Source organism: Fistularia commersonii, chromosome 3 (genome assembly GCF_037954325.1).
Source record: "Fistularia commersonii isolate RoL2024-O1a breed Wild chromosome 3, RoL_Fcom_v1.0, whole genome shotgun sequence".
NCBI lineage: Eukaryota > Metazoa > Chordata > Actinopteri > Syngnathiformes > Fistulariidae > Fistularia > Fistularia commersonii.
In genome coordinates, this window is record NC_141286.1 from 1,704,240 (window position 1) to 1,718,978 (window position 14,739).

At 40.3% G+C, this 14,739-nt stretch overlaps 1 protein-coding gene across 1 annotated transcript; it reads right to left on the minus strand.

The window, feature by feature from the left end:
- Positions 1 to 703: 703 nt before the first annotated feature.
- On the minus strand, positions 704 to 14,454 carry wsb1 (WD repeat and SOCS box containing 1). Its single transcript, XM_086141079.1, has 9 exons — positions 14,073 to 14,454; positions 12,331 to 12,499; positions 11,118 to 11,401; positions 10,545 to 10,676; positions 10,316 to 10,416; positions 7,001 to 7,173; positions 5,869 to 5,982; positions 3,888 to 3,995; positions 704 to 3,241 (listed from the first exon to the last, which is right to left on the minus strand). The coding sequence occupies exons 1-9, from the start codon at positions 14,110 to 14,112 to the stop codon at positions 3,079 to 3,081; spliced, it is 1,284 nt and encodes a 427-aa protein (XP_085997205.1). The 5' UTR covers positions 14,113 to 14,454; the 3' UTR covers positions 704 to 3,078.
- Positions 14,455 to 14,739: the final 285 nt, after the last annotated feature.

Consider the following 14,739-nt stretch of genomic DNA (forward strand, 5'->3'; position numbering starts at 1 on the left):
TTTGTGTGTCAGTGTGGATGTGTGTTTAGAGACGCTGGCCTCTGGTAGTTTTCCATTCAGCTCACAGGAGGATGTTGTAAGCTGTTGAGTAATTTTCCAACTCCTTCCCACTGAGATTTACGGTTTCCTCTGCTACTGTTACTTCACTCACTATCACGTTTTTCTCAGATAAGACTGTTTTGCACCACGACATAACGGCATACACACAGCTCGCACTGTAGTGATAGAAAGGGCATTTTATCAGCAAATATTAAATAAGCAAATGGAGCTAAATATTGGGTATAATTCAAGCATGAGAGGTTTTATCTCAATAACTAAACATCAGCAACGTTGTCACAACCTCCTGTATCCAAAAACCTGCAAATACTTCAGATAATAACAGCGTTGTGTGGCTGAGGTGTGATGTTACACAAGTTCTTGTGAAAAAGAAAGAAAAAGGAAGAAAAAGATTTAAAGAAGGGATTATACTGTGAAATATTTGACAGATAGGTCACATTATTGAAATGTCATTATGAATTTCAAAAAAATACTGTCAAATACACTGCAATGAGATGCATCAAACATCAATTCAATGCCTGAAATGTCAAATTGCTTTAGAACATAAATCATTTGAATCATTTCTAAAAGCGCCAGGCCTCCAATTTGACATTTTCTCTGATTTTACAATTCAAAAGTCACTCACCACAGACGCCAAAACACCTTGTTATGTCAAAAAAAGCCTTTAATGAATCTACAAAGGAAACAGAAACGGAAACGTGTACATTCATTTGTATTTCAGAAACTGACCTGACTGTGAGGCAGCTTCCCTGAACAAACACTGAAGATGGAGGAGCTTCTATCAGCAGACTGACAGGATAAGGAAACCTTTGGCTGACCGTCAGAGAAGGACTGGCCGCTGCTTACAAAAGAGCTCCTTTCCTTCCACCACCTCCTCGCTGACCACGTGAAGCTCCGGCAAACACCGAGGGGCCCGCTGGTCCGATTCATCCCAAATTTTGATTTTTTTTTGATACGACAGAATTCACTGTGAACCTGCGCGTTCGTCTTTCATTCTGTGCTCTAGCCGGGAGACAGGTGTAGACGTTTTCACATTTAGAGAGGAATACGACAGTAAAAATACACAAAAATATAAATGCTAAACAAAAGAAAAAAAAAAAAAGAACAAGATATGAATGACACCTTGGAAAAAACAAACAAAAAAAAAACTACATTCTGTATACAGACAAAAAATGTATATACAATAATGTCACATGGAATAATGTTTACAAGATTTTACAAGTTCAAATATAATTAGCAATTTAAGTGGCAAAGGCGGGAAGTCCGATACTAGTATCAAGGCTTAATATCTCGACGACACGACTGCTTGCGCGCAAACACACAGTTGAAGGTCACATGTTTGTGGAAAAACCGAGCAGTCGGCAACATAGAGCCAACATACATGATTATTTGTCATTTGCTGATGATCCGCGTCTACAAGAGCTTGAGATTGTGGGAAAAGAGGAATATATTAAAAAGCCACTTTTAACATAGTTTATGCATAATTTTAATCAGATTTTTTTTTTAACTGTTTTTTTCAAAATTTTAAATTGATATATTTAATCATCTTCAGCTGCAACCAACTACCAGGACTTGTTCCAGTGATTTTGAAATCAATTATAGACATTACACAAACAACCCATAATACAATGTCTGTCAGACATAGATACAAAGATCGGTCTTAAATGTGGTGAGGCAGCCAGAATGTGAGTCATTTCATGAGCACTTAACACAAACATACTTGGTTGTTTTGTAAACAATACCTTGTGTTTGTAATAAGCAGCGATTATGTAGTGTTGAACCTTTTAAAGCTTCAAACATCTCGAGTCACTTCTCTTTGCAAACCGATCGCTTTACTTTTCAAAGCCTTCATTGTTGACACTGGCGAGCAAAACTCTGCCCCGCCTGGGCTGATCATGAAGGAACCCATGCTGCCTCGCTGCAGCTTCGGCATGTGATACAAGCAAAACAGGAGCCCCATCTTAGGGCATGACTTGTCAAATGCTCTGCTGCATAGCTTTCCGGCCAAAAGCTTTCCATCGGTATTCATTGCACCATGTCTGATGTGCTTCAGTTATTTGGAATTACTTTCAGCTCTGTAAAAGAGGTTTTTTTTTTTTTTACGACCTGGCTGATGAACAAAAATAACCGATTTCCAGACAAGTCGTATAAATTATGCAGCTTTTTTTTTTTCCCATAACGCTGAGTTTCTGAATTATCTATATAGCAGTTAAATGACGAGAAAAAAAAAAAGGCCAAAAATTTGAAATTTGATTTTTGAAAATGTATTCTGCGATTGTTTTGCTGTCCCCGGTCAGTAAACGCTGTGGAGGATTCTGCTTGACATGCACATGCTTTGACAAGTTCAAACAAAATGTATTCAGTAAAAAGAGAAATGTGCTAACTCACCGACTGGCTTAAAAGTTATGCTCTTGTGGTGAAAAACTTTCCAGTGAGAATTTAACTGAATCAGATTGCAGGCCGTTTTCAAGCTGCAGATACATTTTGGTATAAAAAAATTAAAAAAAAAAAAGCTGTGTTTAACTTTTCCATCCTACAGTGACATTTGATTGTTCTGCGGATATCTAAATACTGTTTACGAGAAAGGTTAGGAGAAGAAGATGATGGTGAATTGAGCCAGATATATGGGATGTAGAAGGATCAGGGATGGAGCCGGCTCAATGTACCGCGTCCCTTTGGCTCATCCGACAGCTCTTGGACTGATGACTCCGCTCAACTTGAAGTCCGTCCAAGTCTTGAGGGAGGAGAGGGACTACACTTATCCGTGGAGCAGAAGGGAGGCCACAGAGCAAATCTGACCTACAGGTAGACCATGTGCTGATAAACTCACTTAAAAAAATAAATATATACAAAAACAGCAAGACATCCTGCTCTGTGACCAAGACGTCGGATTAAATTATCTTCCTTTTGTCCTGACTTCTTTCGAAGAGAGTTCTCCGAAAAACTATTTCTTCTTCAGAAAGCGATTCATTGGTTTTCCAGCGGGCTGCTGCTGTGGGCTCGGGTTACGTGGGTGCGGGGCTAGATGACTCTGTAGGTCAGGTAGTCTCGGAGTGGCGTGGGAATGGCCAGGGACTCCACTTGCTGGGTGGTCATCACCCGCCTCAGAGCCATCCTGCACATGTGCTGCAGGCTGGTGACGCTACGAGGACACTCCCAGAAGTGCACGCTGCCGTCTCCGGTCCTGGAAACAACCAGTGACAACAGATCAGTGATGGGCTAATGTCGGAGGTCTGTGACAGGAAGCACACATGCAAAATATTAACTGACAAATTTTAGTGACAAAGTTCTTACCCAAATCTTTCTTTTTTTTTGGAAAATATTGTAAGTGTAGTTGCTTTATCAGTAATTCAGTTTTTCAGTCTTGAAATCAATTTCACCTTTAAGAATCACTAAAACATAGTATCAGTTGTTGATTGAAAGAAAAAAACATCAGATCAGCTGGAGGAAATCACTCTCAAATAAGCAAAACTGCTTTCAATAATTAAATTAAGTTTAAGTTCAGAAAGTGATTAGGAAATGTCCAACAAAACCATGACCACGTTAGATAATATCTAATATGCCAAAGGTCTGAGCAATGGTTTTGTCCAATTTCTGGTTTTGATTTTTGGTTAAAACAAGAAAACAATAATCAAAAACATAATTCTCATGTTCCAGAGTTGGTTTCTATCCAATGTTTTCCATTACTAAGCAGAAAAAGAGCCTCTTAATATGGTGTCCTACAAATTTCCATATTGCATCAGCCCGAACCGAGACACTAACTGCTCTTGCCTGCTGTAACCTGGTTGTCAGAGAGTCAGTTCAGAGGAAATGTGATCTGCACGTCTTACCCAGCAGCAAGGATGGTTCCTTCAGCAGAAAAGGCACAACAGAGGCCGTGAGAAAGGGAGGTGATGGCCTGAGGAGCTCTTTCTTCAATGTTCCAGAAACGAACCAGCCTGTGAGAACAGTAAGCACACGTCAAGACAAAACAAAAAGGCAGATAACGGAAAAAAAAATCTCTTCCGCATAGCATTAATGGTGAAATTAAAACACGGTGTAAAACTCTCTCTTCTGGTATTTGTTGACCATCAACAGCCGGTAAATAACGAGATCAGCTGCACTGAGATAAAATCATTTTGTGAATTCTATCATCCTTGCAAGCAAAAGGACAAATGGGTTAGTAAAGAGAGAAGACGGCCTTCGCTGTTAAATGTTAAATGCACTCATTACTTTTACAACCACTGGAATCATTCATTGCCTCGATCAACATCTTTTCAGACAAAAAAAAGAAGTTGAAGAAAACAATCCACAAATAAGCGAAATAAAATACGATAAGATAGTACACAGTGTCTATCTTAGTACACAGTGTCACAGCCTCTGGAATATTCAGGTGTGGAATGACTCACAACCTTGACCTCCCCTGTTTTTATAAACCATTAGGAACGTTCAAAAGAATGTCAAGAGCAGTCAATCATCTTAATAACACAAGAATTTATCTTGTTCCCTCCTGTGCACCTCAGAACACGGTACACCTGAAGCGTGAGCATTTGTCTTGGCCTTGAGACTCCTCTCAAAATCAAATGCATTTTCACTCAGTCTTGTATGGGTTGTGGGCGCTGCGTAATATGCATTTTATTCAAGACCAGTCCAGACCACAAAAGTTTTGTTTGTATATAGCTATTGCTGAAAAGCGGCAAAGACCCTATTGTTAATTGTTAACCCCCACACAGAACATATGTAAAATAACAAAGGGCAGAAACCACTCAGCTGAGTGCAGGTTCAGCACGACAGTGTGCGGTGAGACAGCTGGAACAACATCCAACTTTCATATTACCTTTGTGTGTGTGTGGTCTTGATTTGGCCTCGACCTGCTTTGGTCTTGTCCCGTCTTGTTCTAAGTAACCTCTGGCCTCAAACAGTAGTCTTCACAACAACACTTGTGCAGAGGTCTCACAGGACTGACCGGGGGCAGGTTGACTTGCCTTACACACTGTATTCATAAGCTTCAGACTTGACACTGACTCACTGCAGTTGACCATCTTTTAGGAGGTGATTTGTTTCCTCCAACACAAATACCATAATATGGCAATCGGAGACCTCAGACAGTTTTTCAGCCACATACATGGATACATATTATTATTGCCACATTGGGGAATTCATCTGTCTTACGTTCCCTTACATTCGTCCAGACACTTACACTTGCTCACCTTTCTATTCTCCCATTTCTTCAAAACACTCCAACCAGCATTGTTTATCAGAAAAAAAAAGATTTACTTGAGTTTCCAGACACCATTTTATGGCAATTTTCCTGATTCTTCAACATATTTTCCAGCAGCAATGGAACAGCTGGCTGACCATTGGTCAGGCAGATAAATAGGCACATTGTGACAGCCATGTGAGGCGTCCAGAGAGTACAGCATACACTCGCTCTGTGCTCAAGGCCCATACCTTGACTCACAAGCAGATTAAAAAACAACCGGCAGACAAAAGTCAGGCTTTTCTGCTGCTGTAATCATCGGCCCTGCACCGAAGATCATCGGATCACAGCCTCAGCCAGAAAACACATCAACTATCACGGCTTGTTTTTCTCAGTGCTTCAAACAGTTTACAACGGTATAACCTCCTTAAAAATATCATAAAACGTACACAAGAACCCTGCAATAATGACCTTTAAACGTGTTGAAATGAAAGCCAGTATTGGTAATCTGTAGCTAACCTTTGACACATATTTACCCTTTGTTATATAAGTTTCTCTAGATTTCTGTCCGGAAAGGAAACTGCTGGGAAAAAAAAAAGTTAATGGGACTTTTGTCATGAAAAGAGTTTTACCTGTCATCTGTAACACTAGCGATGTGGCGGCCGTCAGGACAGAAACTCACAGAGCGAACCCAACGGTCATTTGCCCCTCCTGCAAAAATGGGGGAAGGAGGAGGGAAGAGGTGGCTGAAGGAGAAAGAGAGAAGTGTTGCATTTATTGATCATATAATGAAAGTTTAAAAACTGTTTGTTAGACCTTTAAAAAGACAAGTTGATGAATTAAAGCTGCAATGCAGACGCAAGCCCCCCAGATCATAAGGAGGGCAGCTCAAAAATATGGTGGCAAGGGAGGAAAAAAAAGTACATTCCAATAGGAAATGTCTTAAGGAACAGTTACATTTTACAAATAATCCAAAATACTTTGTGTCTCCTTTCTCTTCTGTATTGTTTCTATGCAACACACTTCATTATTTTGTGGCTGTCCCAATTATGAGCAGTTCGATTCTGAAATATCAAGTCATAGAAATGTTTGGTTCTGATGAAACAAGAACAGAGGGTGTACATTTGAAAACATACATGCAGGACAAAATTCTTCATTAGGAACCAGATCAAGAACTGCTGTTTGTGGTTCACTAGTGAGAGCAGAGTCTGAGTTGATGGAGGACAAAAATGGTCCCGTGATTTTTTTTTTTGTTTTTTTAAACAGATACATGTCCTTGATATTTTTGGCAGCAGTGTAGTGGGTGTAAGAAATTGGGGATTGATCCAAAACACAGACTTGGTCCTATTTGTAAGACTTGGTTTTTGGTTGTAATTTTTGTTATTGAATATTATTACAATGGATTTGTCTCCGCTTGAGAAACCATACATAAACCTGCCAAATACTGGCCGATGTAGAAAAAGAAACTAAAGGAGTAGGGATTGGGAAACAATGTATGACACTCAAGCCTAGTAATGTGGTCAATGGAGAGATAGCATTGTTTTGCTGGAAGTGATCGTCTCTATCAAGCCAGAAATGAGTCATCACTTGATCACACACTTTAGAGCTTGAGGCTGATGTCAATGGACTCAATGGATCTGCCCTTTCATTTGTCAACCATCTGGAGTTAATCCTTAAAGATGTCTCTCCTTTTCTTAAGCGCAGACCAAAACAAAAAGAAAAGTCAATTCTTTCGGAATAAGGAGAGCACCGCGTATTTCTTACCCAAGTTCCAGCAGAATGGTGGCCTTGTGGTGGTCCCACACGATGACTCGAGTGTCATAGGAGGCGGTGGCCAACAGTGCCCCGTCTGGTGAAAATTCACACGAAACCACATCATTGTGGTGCCCCTCCAGCTTGCGGATCAACGTATATTTATCCATGTTCCATAGGAACACCTGCAAAGTGAGGAGAGATCTGTTCAAGGATCTGGATTGATTCGGGCAGAGTTAAGATACTCTAACTAATGTCTAGCATTACAGTATGCTGATCAAGCGTTTATACATAAATTAAATAGGAGGAATTACACACAATTAGGTAATGCTCAGTGTCAAAGTACAGCTGTACAATATTAAACCAGACCAAACAAACAAAAAAGCACATGCCACACAAGCAGCAAGGCTAAATGTCAAAATGCACCTACAGTCACGTTTTCAATAAATATAACATTATTAACATTTAAGAACATTTTTTTTTTAATATCAGCAAATTACATTTAAAGTGAAACATTTACTATACGGTATTAAATAGGCTATATTTCTATTCTTTGGAAAAATGAGAAAAAAAAACAAGTAGTAACTTAAGGTAACATAATGTTACTCCACTGGTTTCCCCTTTCAGAGTTTTAGTTCACTGTGTTTACAATAGGCTCGCACCTCCGGCAGAAGCCTACGAAGAGAGACAGATACTGCAAGAGAAAAGAATATTTTATGGCCAAAGGGTTGACACCTCTGGCACAGTATACATATGCACACACAGGCACACACAAAGACACACGCACACACACACACACGCGCGCGCGCACGCACGCACACACACACACACACACACACACACACACACAGTACCCACATATGTTAAAAAATAAATAAAATGGGATCATCCATGGATAGAATTAGTGTTTACTCCAGAAAAGGTGTGTCACTTTTGCACATAATAGTGCTGCTAATGCGGCTTGTGAGCAAAAAAAAAAAAAAAAAATGCAGTTAATCATGTCACATGCAGACAAATGGTTAAAGTTCATTTTTCCTTTAGTTTCCCAAAGTAAGTTGCACAAGAATCCTCCTCCGTAAGCTGCTGATGTCCAATTATAAGAACAGGAATGTTGAGGGAGGAATGCAGAAATAATAGACACAATTTGTTGCTGCAGCCAAAGGCACAAACCCTCCAATGCTCTAAATAGAAGGCGAAAGGCTCACAGAAAAACCGCATGGAAACTCATTAATTTATGGTCAGTTTTTGTCCACTCTGGTTTGAAGGAGAAGTTTTATAAATATCTGCTACCTATAATGCAGGGGCACAACGAATGGTTTCGTATTTGTATCCGGATGAGAAAAACCAGCAAAGCTGTCTAAAATAGGCTTTGTCATTTCCAAAAGGTTATATACTAGCTTTACAAAGTTCTGCTGCCAACACCAACGAAATCAGGGAGTGAGGGGTCATTTAACTGCTCTGGCTATCTTACTTGTTTTCTTAAACTTTTATCATTTGCTGTACAGTACAAAGGTGTTGTAATAGGCTAGCATGGAAAACATGTACACTGACAGTAACAGACATGCTAACCAAGTGACAAAAGTGAAGCTAGCATGTGCGTACGATGCTATTTGAGATAAGAGCGGGGTCAGAGGGAAATGGGTGGCGGGTGAGGGGAACATAGGGGGGGTATTTAACCACCAGTTTAAATTGTATATTCTTAAACTGAAATCAATAAAATAAATAGAGGAACTGCGACAGCAGAGGTAGACAGACACGGAGCAGCACCTACGTACAGATTGACCTTGCCAGTCAGGTGCCAGGCTGCCCCTGGCCAGGCCTGTGGGCACTGTGCATCCCCGCTTTACACCGGCTGCTCAAAATGTCAGCGCGGCGCTCCCCTCAAAACCAATCACACACTGAGCTCTGCCATCACCTGTGACAGGGAGAGCAAGACACACACACTGTAGGGACACACAAAGCCTGACCAAACTACCGCTAAGTCTACCATGTTTCATCTACAGGTGCAATTAGAGATCTAATGAGAGCTAATATTCATAAAAACATGTCAGCTAAAACATGAAGTGTATAGAGGGTATGCATTAATGTCACTGTCCCTCATGGCCGAGATCAAATATCAATAAAGCGATATATTGTTGTTTGTCCCCTAGCAATGTGTGTGATCAATCAATGCAAAATATAGCACTATTCTAAGCAAAACATTGTTTGTAAAACTACCCATTTTCCATTGGCAAACGATGAACCTGAAGTAAAAATGTGTCAGTTCTTCAAATTCGATTGGATTCAACTGTTATCTCGGCAACTTCCTTTCCAGCCAAAGGCCCATGAAACCTAACATACTTATTGCTCTGATAAAAAATTAAATTGCTCTCAAGTCGAATTTTCACTGCCAGGGTTGTTACCATAGTTATTCCACATGTTTAAAGATGTTAGTATTCAATCTACCAATTAAAAAAAATCTGGTTCCTTAATCTTTCTGTGAGAGTAAAATAGATTTTTTGGTGTGGACATTTGCTGGTACCAGCCTTGGCTTTTGTAGACAAAAACCAGTACTTTAAACGCTGATACACTGACCTACAAATCATTTTAGAAAATAATAGTCAGATTAGTCAATCGTATAAGTTTTGGTCAGCCATTGGTGCCGAATAACATTTTTGGTCTTACGTGGCCCTTTCGACCATAAATTAGATTATGTGACTTTCGGTTTCAAGAGGCATGATGCTGACTGTCACTGATTACGAAATAGCACACTCAGCAAGCCTAAACTGTCTATTGCCGTCAGTCACAAAACTGTTCTATTCCATTTGGTGTCTTTCTGACTCTGAGTCAGCATGACAGCAGTGACCCCACATGCATACCCTCTATTCAACATGCAATAAAGGGAAGGAGTTTTTCCTCACCCCGTCTATTACTCATTTCAACAGACACATGTTTTTCGGTTTTAAGTTAGTTCCAAATTAAGTTTAGGATTTAGCTTGTTTAAAATAGCTTGAACTGCTCCAATGTCTTTAGCTTAGGTTAGCCTCCCTTCAACACTGGACTGAATTGCAGGTTCAAATACAGAACAGCAGTGATACAGTTGTGTGCGCTGCATGCAAAACTCAGGACACTGGCAGCTTTTTACTCCATTGCAAACAAAACAGGATCTGGATGCAAGTAGCTTAAGTTATCATGACACTGAGCACTTTATTTTGATGTGGAGATGAGAAAGGGGCATATTTATGTATTTCATTACTACATTCATTGAGCATAATTTGTCACAAACAATGGCACACAGATAGGCTTGCAAATATATTTATATAGGTAGAAAGGAACTTGTGTACGTACTGCTTTTCCAGCGCCAACGGAGCACAGAACGGAAGAGTCGGGGGAGAACGCGCTGCAGTAAACCCAGTTCTGATGCCCCCGCAAAACCTTCACCATGTTACCTGGAAGGAAAAGTTTCTCTGTTAGCAGCTTGCTTTGACCAACACTAGTAGCTTACTTCGTTACAAAATCACATCAGTCAGTTCAGCCCAAAAAACTGCAGCAAAGGATAGAAACGGGCACCGCATACCATCATCTTTGAGGTCCCAGACACGAAGGGTCTTGTCTCTCGATGCAGAGACGAGCATGAGGCTCCCATCGGGGGCAAAGGTCAAGTCTCGCACTATGTCGGTGTGATCCATCAGGTTCAGCAACAGTTTTCCTGCAACAAGGCAAGCATATCGCTGGATTTATTTAACCACTGATGACAACAGAGTTCAGGAACTATCAAATTTCCTGGCGAGGCCTGTGCATCACTAAGAAATCAAAGAAGTTTTTGATTTTTTTTCAGCAAAAAGAGAAAAATGTATGCAAAGGAGGAAAAGTTGGTCTAAAATACTCTAGACAAAAGCACGGTCGCTGTGTTCAAACTGTGATCTTTGTAGTTACAGCTAACAGTTAAAACAATTCATATTTCATTGTATTTCTTATTCTTCATCCTTTCTACTATTATCTATTACTGTTATGTTTCTCACATGAAACTCTGGCACAACAATTTCCTTCAGGATAAATAAAGTTGTTCTCATCCTATCTCATCTCATCGAACACAAGAGGTGGTTCGTTACAATTAGAAACGATTTCTGAGACTGTAAAGCATCCTCACCAGTGTAAACATCCCAGATCTTAATGCGGCCATTGTTGAGGCCTGTTGCCAGGAGCAACTGGTCCTGGCCAAACTTAAAGCGGTGCCACTCGATGTTCACGCAGCGGCTCTGTTTCTCTGGCACCGACGAGCCAAAGGCCAAACCCCAGACAATGTCGCCACAGTCAATGACGTGCTCACGGGGCTCGCCTGTCGCCGGGGTGACTTGGCCTCCATCGCTGTTCTGACGGGACAATCGGCGGGGACTTGATGCATTAGTCACCTCTCCAGCCTGGCCCATAGAACTGGAAGGGAAAAAAACAACAGCAATTAATAGCTAATCATATTTAATAGCTTTATTTAATTACTATTCATACTTGTATTTTCAGAAGTATTTTGGCTCATTTTGACAGATTTGCAATGTTATTTCTCGTGATTGTATTTGTTCAATTATTTTATTTTTCAATCTTCTATTTTTCATTGCATTTTTAACTAATCTCTTTGGATATTTTTATGACGATTTTTAAACAAACATTTTTGTCTCCAGTAACAGCTTGTGGACACCCTTTATTATTATACTGCAATATGTTACAAATTATCACTGGTAATATGTAAGTAAATATCATTAATTGTACTATTAAGCAAATTTCAAGCTATCATTTGTAAAACGGGCGGTGTACTGTATTTGCGACAACATGTTAAATCAGTCAGCCAGTCGAAACCTGACGATTGGGAATAACAGGCACTTGTTTACGATACCAAATGTGTCTTTGAGTCACAAGGGCCTATTGAGTGGAAAATGAGCCTGTTAATCAGAAAGGCAGCTGATACACAAAGCACGAGTCCTTGGTTTTTCTGTGTTAGGCATGGAAATACCCCGCTCCCAGGCCGCACAGCAACATTTTAATGTGACTTGGTGCTTAGGTCTTATATGACATTATCTGCTTTGGGTAACTTTTAGGTACCTATTTTGATCAATGCAGAAAGACATCCTGCTGTGATCCCAATGCTAATCTTGTATCTACAGTCCAATTACACAATATGGATGAAAAGAAGAATTCCTAGTAACAGTTTTAAGCAAATGATGCCTTTAAACCAGATTTTTTTTTCTGCTGGATGCTTCCGCAATACTTGGCGTGAGAGGAATTTTAGGTTTGGGCAGGAAACTACTCTCAAAAGCAATTTTTTGAAGTAAATTCTTTAAACATTGATTTGAAATTTGATTTTTACTCACAAGTTCTTCAGACATTTTGCCCAAGGAATGAGTCTGACAAAGCGATGCCCCTGAGACCAAGCAAAGTAGGAACCATTGGGTGCAAAGGCAACTGCCCAAGCCTCCCGCCCAGATTTCTGGTCAAAGGGAGCAACAGGCACCAGGAGTTCACCGATGAACTTGGCCTTACCTGGAAAAAAAAATGAAAAATGTTAGGGAAGCTTCAGACTGTGGCTCATATATTCAACCTCTCTGACACCATTTTGCATGAGTTCTTGAGTCCTTCAGTTTGCTAACATGTAAACACACAAGACAGAAGTTATAGCCAAGTGGGCTGGTCTGATACTGGTATGTGAGTGGCTTGTGCTGACCAAACCAGTTACACATTAAAAGTGGGTGGGTCAATTTCCAAGATCATTACCAAATTGTCCTTTTAAAAGAAAATTTCAAAGAAACTTATCCTCGAACTGTGAACGTATGGAAGTGTGCTTGCTCCAAGTCTAGGGCAGCAGGACCTACTGACCAGCCCCATTTTATCGATTGCAGTGTTACAGCACACATTGATGGAAACTATTTCACAATTATTCCGAGAAGCAACACAAAGAATGAGCAAGCAATAATCTCCATCCTAAAGGGAATGGGGTTCTTTTGAGCAAACACCTTTAAAGAAAAAAAAAATCTTAGAAAACAATTGTCAATTATGATTGGTTAATGTAATTTATTGATGAGAGTTGATTACTTTTTTGTCACTATTTATATTGTTATTTAGTTGTAGTGTGTATTTCTCACCCTTGTGGATTTTTTTTGACTTGCTACCTTCTGCCTTTATGTTTATATTTATTTCCTTTTTTTTGATAGTATAACTGTTATGCTGCTGTGACAAAAGGAATTCCCCCTGTGGGGGATCAATAAGGTTTATCTTAAAAATAGGTTCCTTAGGTTAAATTCTTCAGGGCTATCATATTGTTACATTTAGAAGAACTATATAACATTACTGACTACCTTATTCAGTAAAATAAACAAAACAGAAACAAAGAGCTAGGGGGTAATTTGTGGTCATTTATTTGCGCTAACATAGAGTACGTAGACTGTGACTAAACCAGAAATAGGAAAGTCTGTAATTTGAAATGTGTATGGTTTTAAGATGTAGAAATTGTAAAGTCTATGATTTGAAATATGTATTGTTTTAAGTTGTAGGCAGGAGAGAAGTATCTCCAGTGGAAGTGGGGAGGGGTTCTGGGCGGAGGAGCGATGTGTCATCCTGCACGTAGGCCGAGTCTCTGCGCTCCCAACACCGCCACAGAGCCGCTGCTGTGGGGGAGGGACTCATCTGTGTCTCAGCCGCGGTTAGCTAAGGCAACTTGGCTCGCTTTGTCAGCCATTAAAAACGAAAAATCCCGTTTTTTAAAAGGGGGTAAAACAGCGACCGAAGAACATGATGACATTAAATTTATTTAATCCACGAAAACACCAACACGATAGCATTCCGCTTTAAGCTAATGGCTGATGACGCAGCGCCGTGGCTCTTTCACGTCTTCTTTCATTTCAATAATAAACCATATATAAACAACATAATATAATATAAATCATGTAATATAACATAATCGAGTTGCAGCTTGGCGAGAAAACGACTGTAACCAGTGCCCACGACGTGTTTTTACATGTTAGTTAATGTAAAAGGAAGGGCTTTACTGCCAGGAAATAGAATTACGCTAAACTACACATAACAGCCCTCTACCCGCATAGAAATGATTTTTACTTACCTATATCATTTTCGTTTACAGAGTCTGGGAAGCTTGCCATCTAAATAGGAACGGAGATCGGAGAAAAAAAGCCGAGCGCGGAACCGAAGGAGGAAAAAACGAAGAAAAATGGAAAGAAGGAGCGCTGGGTGGAGATGGCGGCTTCTCTGCCGACGGTTACCGAAGTCGGCTGAATCCCTCCGCGGAGCCTGGCGTCCCGGTGGGAGATACAGTCGTCGTTAATCGTCTACACAACCGTTTTACCCGTCGTCGTCTTACACAATTGAGTATTTGAAAAACAAAAAGTTTTTTTTTTGTTCGATTGGAACGAATAAACACTTAAGAGACGTGGAATTATTGCCGTCGTTCAACCGTTCGATCGCAGTGTTTGTATTGCAATGGCTTGTTCGCTGGAACGAACCACTCTCTTATCGGGGAGGGGTGACCGTGACCTGTGGGCGGGGCTTGCAACGTCACAGCCGTTGCTATGGTGATACGAGGACGGCCTCCCACGGGTTTTCTCCCCCTGCTGCTCTAGTTTCTGTCGAATTGAATGCAAAGGAGACGCAGGGTTTAAAAAACAAACCAACGCTATTTATTTGTCTGAATTGAATTCTCATTATATTGTTTTTTTTCTATCATTCAAGTGTCTCTCATATCCTCAACCAGCACCTGTTCACTGCACTCC